At 44.5% G+C, this 14,114-nt stretch overlaps 1 protein-coding gene across 1 annotated transcript in view; it reads left to right on the plus strand.

Annotated features, from left to right (window-relative positions):
- The window catches only part of LOC127196065 (nuclear body protein SP140-like), a 49,501-nt gene that overhangs the window by 12,490 nt on the left and 22,897 nt on the right, over nucleotides 1–14,114 (plus strand). The window contains exon 7 of the mRNA XM_051153657.1: nucleotides 12,754–12,831. Coding sequence (XP_051009614.1) covers nucleotides 12,754–12,831 — 78 coding nt within the window. The remainder of the gene's footprint in view (nucleotides 1–12,753; nucleotides 12,832–14,114) is intronic.

Here is a 14,114-nt window from a genome sequence, read left to right on the forward strand (position 1 = left end):
GTTCTCTGAGGATGGTGGTTAGGTTCCTGTGGCCTGAACCCAAAGGGGAATGTCCAAGGTCTTTATTCAAAGAACAGAAGTAAGGTCTCTGGAAGATCAGTGTGAGTTCTTCCCTGCTGAGCCGTCACTTTGGCTCCAGTACGGGAACTTTCCACTTTTAGTTTCTCCTTTAGGAAGTTCATCATTTGAAGCTTGCAAGAGAGACAATTAAATAATGTCCATATTGAAAGTATCTCTTGTGTAACAGGACACTGAATCCAAAATTCTAAGTTCTACTTCATTACATAAGAGTTGTAGATCAATCATTTGAGAAAATTGTCTGTGGATAGGGACAGAAAAGAGAAGTTATGATTTTTTTAAATTAGCTTAAAATATTTTTATATAATATCTTTTGATTGTATTCTTTTTCCTTCCCCAACTCAACCCAGATGCCTACCCAGATAACTTAATGTTCTCTCTCTCTCTCTCTCTCTCTCTCTCTCCCTCTCTCATATATGTGTGTCTTACTCTCTCTCAAAAAATCAAAACAAACAAATCAAAAAGACAAAAAATACCAAAAGAAAACAAAAGAAGCACATACATAAAAATCTATGAAGTTTGTGTCACCTACTCTTGAGTATGGGGCCACCCTGCAGTCTGGTTGGCATACCCAGTGGCAGTCTATTGGAAAAAAATAATGTTTCCTCTTCCAGCAGGGATCAGCTGCTGATAGGTTTGGGTGGGACTTGTGCCCACTTCTTCTCAGGATTGGGAGAAAAGTTCAGATGATGAATATTTCACTAAGATGTAAGAAAATTTTCCCGTCTTTCCAACTCACAATAGAGCTCTTACCCACACAGTATTAATATGGTTTAAAATGACTCCAGCACAAAGTTTGGCTAATTGGTCATTGTCCATCACTTTGAGCCAATGAGACAAGCTGGGACCATGAGCAGCAGGCCCTTGATGTCTCTTGTGTTTTGAACTTATACTCCTAGAGCATGGCCTATGTTTTTAATGTCCAAACAGAATTAAAATATTATGATAATGTGGGACAACCCAATGAAAGTAGAAAAGGGAAGAGAGGCACATATGGGGGAGGATGGGGACTGGGAGGACAGGAGGGAGGGGAAGCTGCAATAGGGATGTAAAGTAAATAAATAACTTAATTAACTTAAAAACAAAACAAATAAGTATTTTTAAAATTATCACGGTCTTTTCAATGCTTGTGCTCCTGTAGAATGCCTCCAAAGATTCAACAAAATCAACCACAGCAAGGATTGTTCTTCATTTTTTTGAAGGCCCAATGAATTGTAGAAATCTCCTTTTCCTTGCAATCGTGAGATTTGAGTAATTTTGGATAATATCATTTCTTTGGCCAATACAGTATAACAGAGAAAATAAAACACATTATTGCCAGACTTTTTCACAAAATTAGAATTCATCCTTAAAAGTTTCATGCCAGACTGGTAACAGCTAGAAGGAAGTGATGTCTGTATCAGAACAGAGAAGATGCCCAAGGGTTATTCATTATTTATCAAATCATGCTGCAAACAAATGTTTAACTAGACATTGCTGTATTATCTCAACACCACAGGTCAGGTTTCCGGGCATGTTCAGTTTAGCTCTCCTCTCAGTCTCTCCAGGCTGAAATCACTCTGTCAGCCAGGCTGAGCTCTTTTCTCTGAGGGCTCTGGGGGAGTTCTTACAATCAATTTTATCCAAGTCTTATTAAATCCAACTCCTTGATGCTGTAGTACTGAGGTCACAGCTTTGTTACTGGTTGTTCCCGGGGGTCACTCAGCTCCCCAGAGCTGCTCACTTTCTCTGACTGGAATTCCCCTCCATCTTGAAGGAAGCAGGAGGCTAGGGAACCTTCTTCTTTACTCTTCTAGTCTCTGATTTCCTGTTTTGCTGCCAACTTGAAAAGCTTCTCTGCTTGGAAAGAGCTCGTTGTAGTAGACCAGGCTAACCCTGATGATTGCTCTCTCTCTCTTAAGGCTGGCTCTGTAACTTAATCTAAGACAAGCACAGAGGTAATATCACACCTTGCCCCCACAGTTTACAGGATTGTGAAGGGAGATCTTAGGAACCATCTTGGAACGCCTACTTCCCACCACAGAGCTTAAGACACCTCATAGAAAGTAAACGTCTGGATGAACCACTGATCTTCTCAAGCAAGTAACATGCTGTGGGTCATCAAATGAAAGTAGACCGTGAATGTACTAAGACGAGAACAAGCCTTCAGGAGAGACGGAGAGACCACTGTGATTAGGCAAGGCACTTCAGGAAGGGGTGAGGGCTTGCCTCACACCCAGTCAGGTCTCATTATACAGAGACATACGCAGGTGAACCTCTCAGGATGTTTTAAACACCTCTGTGTTTGCATAATCTGGCAGTTCCATTTGTGGAAGGATCTCAGCCTCAAGATTGAGGGGTTTATCAAAGAAAGCAACGTTCCCCAGAGAATGGTCTAGAATGACAACTACTGGTGGGGACTTGGGAACACTGGGGACCTCCTCCTTTGTTTTACAGAGCTGCTTGACAAACATCTGAAGTCGTCCATCCCCAGTCCTCCCCTCCCATCACACCCCACCCCCCCCCCCATGTCCCTGTATCCCCCCCCCCTTGTGAAGTGGAATCATTTGGTGAAATCCTGCTGTTTATCAGGTATAAGTTAGCATCATTGTGAGAGCACAAGGAGAAAATGCGAGTTCTGTCATGGGAGACTGTGGCTTTAAGAAAGCAACCCATGGGGGCAGGGAGTGGTGGCTCTCATGCCTTTAATCCCAGCACTAGGGCGGCGGAGGCAAGTGGACCACTGTGAGTTCAAGGCCAGCCTGGTCTACATAGTGAGTCCAGGACAGCCAAGGCTACACAGAGAAAACCCTATCTCAAAACAAACAAACAAACAAACAAACAAAAACAAAAAAAGAGAAAGCAACCCATGACAAATGGGTTATAAGTGTGAACAGTATGCTGCCATGTGTGAAGTCCTAGGCTCTCAAGAGAAGCAGGGGCTAAAAGGAGACATGGAATCAATTACATGGCAGTAGTTGATCCAAGATTACATACACAATGAGGAAAAAGTGACTTATTTCATAGGCTGACAAGCCACCGTGTGTGTTTGTGAATGTTCTAAGACAGAGTAGGGCCAAACTTCTTTGCACAGTTTGGCCACTGTCTGGTGAGTCCACATTCATTAGATTTTGAGGCTGACTTGGCTTGGGAGCTTGTTAGACCTTTGTTCCCATCTGTTGTTTTGTGTCATTATCTTCTAATATTCAGGAGAAAATAGGAGGATCAGAAACAGACATAAGGAAAAAGACTTTATACAAGTTCGTGGTATAAAATGAAGCAAGGGTAAACACAGAGCGAACATACAGCTAAATGCTGCACCTACAAATTGAGATAGCAATTTCTTTACATTGATTTGTATATGCATCTTAAATATAAGAGCACAAGAAAACAAGTTGCTGTTGATACTGAGTCGCTGGCCATGGTTCAGGAACACTATCTGGGCTGTGCACAGGAGCTCTAGAATTTACATCTGCAGGACACTCCTAGCAAGCCTTCAGATGATCTTGCTGGGAACACCGTACACAGACACTAAAGACCATCACTCTCACGTCTGACGCTGAAAGCTTGTAGGTGAAGGCCCTGGATGGAGTGGGAGGAAGCACTGTGCTCAAAGCCTGTGGCTTCTATTAAAAGGCCACAGTGAGTTTCACTTGGAGCTCTGAGAAATAGGTAGTTCAGGGTATGTAGACTATGCATAGCAGAAGTGCTTATGAACAGGCTGCCATGCAACTATCATCCAAGTGTTTAGGTGGCTGTTGCTGATTGGCTGGATTTCAAATTAGTATCACTGCCTCTGATTGGCTAGCTTTCAGAAGCATGGTAACTGAGTAGTAGTCATTGGCTAAAGAGAAGGGGTTGAAACTGGTGAAACCAACAAATGTTACCTTTTATCGTTTTCTTTCTTTCTTTCTTTCTTTCTTTTTTTTTTTTTTACCTTTTACTGTTTTCAAAGAACAGTTTCATTCTTCATCGTAGACAGTAAGAACTTTAAATTTTTCTTTATAGTTACACATAACAAATTAAAGATGGAAAGTGGAAAATAATGTAGATGGTGGAGAGAGAATGATTCCACTGGATCTTGGATGTGATTGCTGGAGCAGGTGTTTTGTTTGTTTCTTAGTTTTTGTTGTTGTTGTTTTGACTTTTCCAGAAAGCACTCCTCTTTGTTTCAGACTGTAGCTGGCTGTACAGCCAGACAGCAATGGGGGCTCTTCTCTGTCTCTGCCTTAGGATCTATGGAGAGAAATTTTTTGATTAGGATTAGTATCCAGGGTGCTATGTCATCAACTAAAGAAAGAAAGGGGCCAGAAATGCTTCTATTCTGCTGTTCTGTGAGAGACAAGGTGGCCATGCCCTAAAATAATCCAACATGTATTCCTGATAAAGGAAGCAAAACAGGAGAGGAGAAACGTAAAAAGAGGAACTGAAAGACAGAGGGAGAATGTAAAAAATATTTTGGAGGAACAAGAGAAAGGATGAGTCCAATAAACTTATAAAGAAGTCATGTGTCAGATCCTTGAGATGACAATTAGAACACCACAGTTCAAGGCTAGCTTGGGCTAGAGTGAATTCAAAATTAGTTGACACCTGTTTTAAAATGAAACATAAAAACTGTCTGAGAGTGTAGCTCAGTGGTAGACTGTTTGCTTAGGACTAATGAGGCCTTGAGTTTAGTTCTTCCTATTGCAAAATTAAATAACAAACCAATAATCACAATTTTGTTCCAGAGGCAGAGCAATCGACAAGTGGAGGGACGTGTTCCTGTGTTATGTATTCGCCAGCATATGCGACAGAAGACCCAGAAGCAAGACTGGGAAGCAGCCAAGGAGGTAACAAATAGATAAGGCTGCCAGGGGTCATGGGTTAGGGATAGCTCAGTGAGTGCCCAGCTCCTGCTCCAGTTAAGTAGCTTGTGACCCATCCCAAACCTGAATCCAGTCTTCTGCATCTGCCTGTTGGGAGCTGGAGAGATGCAAGAAACATCCACAGAGCCGCCTGTGAGAGGATGGAACCAGTTGGCCACAAGTGGATGAAGTAGAAGAAATGCACTGCTAAAACTGTCACTTGTCTGCTGCCTTGATGTACTGAGTCACACCCATTCTTGCCTGCCACGAGTAAATGTTTGCAGCCAGATAATAAAGTTGCTTTGTTACGGTGAGGGCATCACAAAGGCCCCTGTCAAGCATGAGCCTGTCGCTTGTGAAGAGGAGAGAGTTCAAGTTAACTACTCTCAACCCAGTGTGTAGAAAAACTACATAGGGCTTGCCCAGAAATTTCCTACACAATTCTCATTTTATTTGTTCAAGAAGATGTTAAGATTTTAAAATGTCTCATTGAGAGGTAAGGGTGCCAAAAATGGCCAGGACCCTCCTTTGAGTCTTTGTTGTCAGTTTAGTAGCTTTGGATTCTTCTAGGAGGAGGAAAGAAATGACAATCCAAATACTGATGTAAGCAAGACCTTTGTAGTGTAAAAAGTCCTAAGCTTTGTAACTTCTCTTTATCATTTCTTTCCTCAACTGCATGTATTGTTTTCTAGAAGTTTTGAACACTGGGAACGGCATTCTTGTAGGAAAACCCAAGAAGAGAAGAGGTAAGGAATCAACGAGCATTTACATACTTTGATGTATGTCCCCGACCCGCGGGTTCAGTTATTCGTGGAGTGATGAGGAGGGTCGTGACCTGTGAATAAAGAATTGGGCGAGAGAGAGACAGGGGCCCAGGGAAACATTGCTTGTCAAGGGCCGTTTATTGTAAGGGGGTATCCAAATTTAAAGTAAGCTTCTAGGAGGGTGGGGGGTAGGAAGGAATGCAGTGGAAAGTTACAAAATCTTCTGGGCCAGGCCCAAGGGCAGCAGGTGTGGAGTGGGGCGATTATTCAGAAGTTGCGATACACCGAATGTTCTCTTTCTCAAGGTCAGGCTGGATCTTTTGTGGTTGCCAGGCAGAATAATTATCTCAAGTATGCAGACAGTTGTGGCTTTCAGCCAGCAGGGCCTCTCAGCCACTGGGGCAGGTCAGGCAAGGTCCTATGGCTCCTGACAGATGTAACTGAGAAGTCATGTATCGCTAGCATTACTGTTGTTGCTGTGTGTGATAATGGGGTAGCCTGTGGTAACCTCCCTTGAGGCCCTCCTCTCTCTTGGAATCTGTTACCTTAATGACAAAAACACTGTACACATATGATTAAGCTAGGGACCTTGATGGGGAGGGGGATTGTTTTTGACTGTTGGTGTAGGGGTGACTAATCTGGCTAATCATATAGGTCTTAAGAAGAGGGGAACCTGCAGAGAGAGGAAATGACTGGGCAGGAAGAGTCAGAAGGATGCAAGACTGGTGGGTTTGAGGATGCAGGAAGGGACCAAGGAACGTGGTGACCCCAAGAATGTGGAAAGGCAAGGAAATAGGTTCTCCCGTAGAGCATCCAGGAGCAGATGGATGGTGTAGACAGGTGGACGTCAGCCAGGTGAGACCCACATCACACATTTAACGGATGTTATGGTGAGATGCACTTGTGCTGTTGTTGTTGTTGTTGTTGTTGTTATTATTAGTGTTTTTGAGACAGGGTCTCTCTGTGTAGCCTTGACTGTTTGACTGTCCTGGACTCACTTTATAGACCAGATGGCCTCCAACTCACAGCGACCCGCTTAACTCTGCCTCCCAAGTGCTGGGATTAAAGGCATGTGCCACCACCGCCCAGCTCCATTTGTGCTGTTTTAAACTACTGAATTTTTGGTAATTTGTTCTGAGAGTGGTACATATTTGTGGAATAGTCAGGAACTGCTGAACAGTGGCCCTGACAGTGAAAGATCACATATGTGAGGATGGCCCCATAAAATGGTATTGCTTTGTGGGTTTTCAAAATCACCTAAGGACACATTTCTTAGAATGTACCCATGGTTAAGCAATGAGCGAGTTGCTGAAAGTGGGATGTGGCTCCAGTATACTCCTAATAATTCAGAATTAGCTTTTAAATTAGACAATGAGGGGAGACTGACAAAGTTGTCATTCACTTGTCTTTTTTTTTTTTTTTTTTTTTTTAAGACAGGGTCTCACTGTGCAGCCCTGCTGGCTGGTCTGGAGCCTGCTATGTAGACCGGGCTGGCCTTGAACTCACAGAAATATGCTTGCCTTTGTCTCATGAATGTTAGGATTAAAGGTGTACCCCACCCGTCTGCTGGGCCCCTGAGGAGGAATTTCAAATACCATGATAGAAAAGGGCTGGAGTGCCCTGAGCAGTGAGTGGAAAGACACAGTGAGCACTCAGGAGACATGAAGAACACGCTGAGGAGAAATATATCCCCTCAGTGTATACCCTTTTTGTTTGAGCATATGACCATTAAGTAGGGCTCGATGTGTTTTCAGTTCATTTTTAAGATAAAGTGTTAGTGAAAGGCACAAGTCCTAAGAGCACCCTTTGATGAATCCTGCTAACTGCACTGTTTCTACAGTAGAAATCCTGTGGAGACACAGAACACAAGCATGAAACCTCAGAAGGTTTTTCTGTTCCCTCTCATTGTCCCCCACTCATAAAGGCAGCCCCTGGGTTCAAGGATAACTTAATTTAGGCTGGTTTGGTTTTTGTTTTTTTGTTTTTGTTTCTGTTTTTTTCACGTGATTTATAGGTGAGATTTCCCAACATGTTCTTTACTGTAAAGTTTCTCTCCCTCCACAGAACGATTCTGCAATTAACTTACGTCGAGGGATGCAATGGTGGATGGCATCTTTTTATTGCTAAGAGCATACTTTGAGTAGCATGAATTTGTTTGTATGGTCTCCAAATTCTGGAGTCTCAATGTTTCCAGCTTGGACTTTAGGAAGAAGCTGTTAGAAGCGTCCTTGTAGGATTCCCTATGTGCCACTGTGCTTTCCCATTCTTACCGAAGCATCTGGGGGTGACCTGCATGCTGTATATAGGGTAGATTTCTTCTTGTCCCTCTGTCAAGATCCGCAAGGGCTGTGATGTGGAGCAAGCCAGGTAGATGCCACGCACACAGGTCTATGTAGGGACTGAAGAGCACCGTGCGCAGGCAAGTCCCTGTCTCACAAGGCAGTGTTGACAAATGTGACCCTTTCCTGCAGAATTTAACAAAGTCTATAAAACATAAATCCTGACTGGGTCTGACGGCCATCGCTAAAGTGTGGCTCACTGTATTTGCATGAGGGAGATATGTAAATGCCTGGTTTCCACCCAAGTCCTAAGAAAATATCCCTAGAAAAGAAATGTTGGTAATAGTTTGTTTCCCCTGAACAGGATGTTCTTTAGTCACTTGTGAAGGTGGACAGTGCCACATGGCTTGGGGGCAGCTGTGCATCTGGGTCCCAGCTCCGTGCACCATGTCCTTGGCTGAAGAAAGGCTACTGCCTGTGGGCCAGGCATCCTCTCCACTCTCTGCCGATGACCTTAGCATCATCTCAGCATCCACAGTGAGGAGTGCACACCAGAGTGAGGGTCTGTCAATTCTGAAAGGGAGGTGTCATCAGTGTTCCCCTTGTTTCCAGTCCTCCTAAGTGTGGACCATCCCCTCAGGTGCCTGGAGCTCTGCTCTTACCTCCTGCCATAAAACTGTACATGTTGTTCTGGAGGCTGCACCCTCACCTCTTGTTCAGACCATCTTCTTTTCTCACCCAGACCCAGGCCATCCAAGGACCAGAAAGTAAGGCAAAGACTTTCCATGGAAGGAACCAGGATCAGGCTGGAAACCATGGGTACCAGAACCAAAGCATGAGTTTCAGAATAGGACCACATGTCACCTGTAGCCCCCATCTCAGTCCTGACTCCAGGAAGGTGAGAGATCCTTTCTGAGGACTGTCCCCTGCAGAAAGCAAACTGCCCCACCCAGGTGTGTATGCAGGGCACGAAGGTCAAAGAATCAGCACAGGCATAGGTTTGCCATAAAAGGGGGGTGGGGCTTGATATTATCAGACTGCAAATGGTCCCAACAGCCAAGTGTGTGACAGGGACAGACTTCTAGGGTCACAACGATGCAGCCAGATGCAATTGCTCCACAACCCAAATGTGGCTAAACAGACTGAAGGTGCAACCTAACCCCTCAAGAGGGCTTTAAAGTTCTAAGTGATGCGCCAGGGCAAAGCACTCTGTGGTAGGGCTCAGCCCACGAGAGAAGGTCCATCTTGAGGCGTAAGGCTATCATGCAGCAATAGCCTCTGCAGGAGGAGCCCAGTGTCAGCCTCCGTTACCAGACACTGGTGCTACTCAGTCACAATGTACCTCCACAGCTCCTGGGAAGGGTAGCATAACCTGCCAATCATGGCTTCTCACAGGACCGAACTAATATTCAACCTAGTTGGCTGAGTTTTGCCAGCTTGAGGGGTGGCCACATCTGCTTTCAGGTCTGTGTAACTGACCTGCTTGAGCAGAGTAGCTTTGGCATCAGCTTGACATGGGCATCATCAGCTGACATGGGCATCAGCTTAGCTGAGCTCATGAGCTATGCCCAGGTGAATCTTGATGGAACTTTTCAGTAACTGATGTCTAGCTTGCAGTAGCCTGGACAGCAGAAGTATGACTGAGTGGAACGTTCCTTACCGTGTCACCTTCATTGGAAGACCAGGACAGTCTCGGTGCCTCCTCCCCTGTCACCCAGGAGTCGGTTGCTGACTCACTCCAAGATGGGCATTTCAAGTGGAAAATTCACGAGGTCTCCCTTTGTGGGTCAGACCCTCACTTAGACCAGTAGAGCTACAGTCACTGGCTGTTCCCAGCCAGTAACAGTCAGTGAACAACCAGAGAGATCCTGTCCCAAACAGAGCGCGAGGCAAAGATTGCCATGCGGAGTTGCCTTCTGATCGTCACATGCGTGCATGGGCACAAGTATGCCTGCACTCATGCACATACCTGGACACGCACATGCACACATCCTATGTTTCAACGCACACACACAGGTTAGTGAATAATAATGACCCTTCGTTGTCATCATTAGACTTTCCATTGCTCCAGAGCTGTGGTCACATGGATTTGGATAATTCAAGAGAAAACAAAACTACAACAGAAAGATCCTACTAGGCTTCCTAACGTGCCCCCACCTCCACTGATACCCTTCTGGTGCAAATGAAATGCCTGAGGGGTTACAACTTTAAGGGAATGGAGACCATTTAAGAAAAAGTCTGCACATGGAAGTTTAGAGCATTCTTTGGCTCCCAGTGTAGCACAGCCTCTGGCTTGAATTTGCATGGTAGGGATGCTCCGACTTGTCATTCTACCAATCGAAGGCATGAGCAGGACTTAGCTCTGCATTCTCCAAAGGTATTCAAGGGGAGATGCTTTCCTCTAGCCTCCCAAGGCCAAACCCAAGACCCAGGAAGAATTGATGTTGAACTCTGCCATCAACCTTCACACACCTACACTGTTAAGAATTTTGCCTTGTTTCTAGGAAATGAAGTTTGAGACTTCTATCTGAAGACTGCTGACATATCAGGCCCAGAGAATTATATTCCTATCTATGAACAATTAATTTTGCTCTTCTTTTGTTTTGAAGGAAAAAGGAAAAAAGGCCACAACTGGTCAAAACCAAAACGGAGAGGGTTACCTAATGTATGGCCAAAAAGCAAGCAAACCGAGGGACAGTGTTCCAGCTGTGAGTTTATTAAGGTGTTACCCATTGCACACTTGGGGGGTCTGTGAGTTTCTGAGCCAGGACAGTGTGTGTGTGTGTGTGTGTGTGTGTGTGTGTGTGTGTGTTTTATTCACACAGGGCCTTATGGGTACACACACTGAGGAGGATGTTGAATGCCATGGGTTCTGAATCTTGTTTCAGTTGCATCAGTAAGATTCTTGTTTCTCAGACACAGTGAGTAGACAGGAAGAGTCTCAGTGGCTAATTAAGCTATATGAAGCTGTTATGGAAACTAACATTCTCGCTTCCTCTCTCTAGATGGTGGGATCACCAAGCAACAGAAAGTCTCCCACTCAGGAGTGGCTTTCCAGGGGACTCCCCTCTTCTCTCTCACCCAAGACACCCCTGAGACTCTAGAAGGCAAGGCCATGCTTGGGAGTACCCCATTCAGCCTCCTTCCACTGGGAAGACTTTCACCTGACTCATTCCTGCAACTGTCCCTCCTCTATTCCAGCTTAACTTGGCACCAAAGCTCTGGCAACAGGCTCAGCCAGCCAAGTAGATACAGAGTCCTTATCTCCCCAACTCTCTGTGGTGGTTTCTCTACCTGATTCCCTTGATAATTTCCAGTCAGCAGCCCCTAGTGAGCCAATTGTCTCCAGTCCCTTAACAAGTGTGTGTGTGTGTAGACATATGTTCTTGTGAAAGCATTTATTTCTGTCTATAAATTCAGGGTTTTGTTGTTGTTGTTGTTTTATGTTTTTTTTTTTCTTTTGGTTTTTTTGAGATAAAGTTTCTCTGTGTAGCCTTGGCTGTCCTAGACTCATTTTGTAGACCTGGCTGGCCTCGAACTCACAGTGATCAGCCTATCTCTGCCTCCTGAATACTGGGATTAAAGGCATGTGCCACCATGCACGGCTAAATTCGGGTCTTTTAATATAAGTACTTATCTGTCTAGAGAGAAAAAGATGTACTTAGAGATACGAAAATAATTGATAGTCCATTTCTACAAGTGTGTTCACTCAAGGGCTGGTAAGATGACTCAGTGACTAATGTGCCTGCTGCACAAGCACGAGGACCTGAGTTCGGATCCCTAACACCCACATTAAAAAGTTGGGTACAATGCACACATCTGTAATCCCTCACTGGAGAGGTGCCTACAGATGGATCCCTCAAATTTGTTGACTAATAAGCCTAGCCAAACCAGTGAGCTCCAGCTTTAGTGTCAGACCTTGTGTTAAGGTGGAGAGCTATGGAGGAAGACACCAAACTTAGATCTCTGGCCTCCACACACATCCAGGCACACCCCCATGTGTACATAAAGAGCAACACACACATGTGCACACATATGCAAAAATGAATACATTGGTTATATTTTAAAATATTGAACATGCTCATCCCCTGTTATGAAAGCTATTCTTTAGAGATGCACATACAGAAAGAGAGAGAGAGAGAGAGAGAGAGAGAGAGAGAGAGAGAGAGAGAGAGAGAGAGAGAGAGAGAAAGAGAGAAGAATTGACCCTAGAATACTTTCTGAATGTGATGTAATGTTTCATACATTCGTATTGCTATAACATGCATATATTGCAAACAGCCCACCATCTGATTTTAGGAATGGTCTAAGGGATGCCTTCTTTCTAGACAAAAGCTAAATGCCACTTTCAAAACGATTATCAATTTGCATCAGGTCTATGAGGTAGGCTTGGAACCTTACTCAATATTAATTTCACCAAACTAAGAGTTGTACACTCTTAGCAATGACCCAGATCTGCTGCTAACTGATGTAGACATTTTTGTTTGGAAAGGAAGAAAAAAAGTGGTTGCATCCATATTTTTCGAATGCCAATTTTGAAAACCACGTCATTTGGGCTGAGTTCTGAAAACATTTTTACTCAAGTCTCTTCGAGTGTAGACAAATAGATTTCTTTCCAACGTGTGAACACAACTGAATCCTGCACTCTCTTTGATTCTGACTTCTGCCTGGAAGAGCACGGCTCCTTGTCATGAGTTCTCGTCTGCAATGCATGGGGAAAGCACCCTGATGTAGTGGGACGACTCCTGTGCCCCTTCCTGGTGCCCCTGTGCTCTGCTCAACTCTGTTTCCCTGTGTCCCTCCTAGATGCCAGCAGAGCTTATGGCCAGGCAGCTTTCAGGAGAATGAAAATGATAAAGAGTCCAGGATGCTCCAAGCTCAGAGGTAAGATGGCTTCTGTGGCTCTCTCCCTTCACCCTCTGAGCACAGAGAGATTTTGGTAAGGTTTGCAGGGGAAGATCTAAAGCCTTAAAAAAACAAAACAAAACAAAACAACACCTACTCAAGCTTATTTGTCAATTTGAGAGGAGCAAAAGGAAAAAGCAAAGCTGTTTGAAGCAAGGTCATAAATTGTGTTTATATCATCAATCTCATCTGTCCTAATTTCTCCCTACCCTCTGAGTTGCACCTGAGTTTTATGGAACCATTTTACTCTCACTTTTTGGTTATTAAAATGGCAACATTTGGTGACTTGTAAGCACAAACCAGGCCTACTCTCCCCTCGTCCTTTTCCTCCTCCTTTTTGGTGAATTCTTTCTCATCTTGGGCAGGCCTGTAGTTTTCCAGTTCCATTTCAGCAGGGACAGCATTCCAGAGCAGAGGCCAAGAGCCCTTTCTGATCGGATATCCAGTCTTTGAGAATGGAAGACCCTGCCTGTTAGAGCAAACCACAAAGGAACGACCTTCATGCATTCACCAATTCAAAGCACTTCCTCTCCTTTAGCCTGGCAAGGCCTAAACTAGACATGCAAAGCAGGGCTGGCACATCTGCTTTAGTGTTCCCCTGGGGCTCTGCCTCTGTTGCCTAGCAGCTGGTATGGGCCCATCTGGGTTGGATGGAAGAGGACCGAGATGACTGGGAGCTTGTGCAGGTGTCTTGTTTGATGGGGTTACTTGTGGAGGATGCTGGAGGTAAAGGATGCTCCTCTTCTCTCTCTCTCTCTCTCTCTCTCTCTCTCTCTCTCTCTCTCTCTCTCTCTCTCTCTCTCCCCTCTCTCTCTGATTCTGGCTCTCTCTCTCTCTGGTTCTGTCTGTCTCTGTCTCTCTCTCATGAGATGTTTCCATCACTTACTTCTGCAGTAGGAAAAGAGGAGGGCCAGACATCAGGTTGACCTCATTAAAAGAAATTCAGCTTTACTTCTGGGGCCTGGTGTAAGAGGCCTTGCTGACATGACCCAGTCCCACTAATGGGTTCTCTGGTCACAAAGGTGATTTGGCACTTTGCCGTAGAATGTGCCGAACCAACTCAACCTGAAAAAAGAGACTTTCCAGTCCCCCATCCCCAGGAATGCCTATATCATTAGTGACATGAGCAGATAGGTCACTTTATTTGACGTTTACTAAATTGATCTCAACTATTGGGCTTTTTATAACAAATTTGAATAAGCAGTAGGGAGTTGACAAACCTGTCATGCTTCTAAAATTCAAGACTAGCCATAACAGTTATT

The sequence above is a fragment of the Acomys russatus genome, chromosome 12 (assembly GCF_903995435.1).
Source record: "Acomys russatus chromosome 12, mAcoRus1.1, whole genome shotgun sequence".
In the NCBI taxonomy this organism is placed as follows: Eukaryota; Metazoa; Chordata; class Mammalia; order Rodentia; family Muridae; genus Acomys; species Acomys russatus.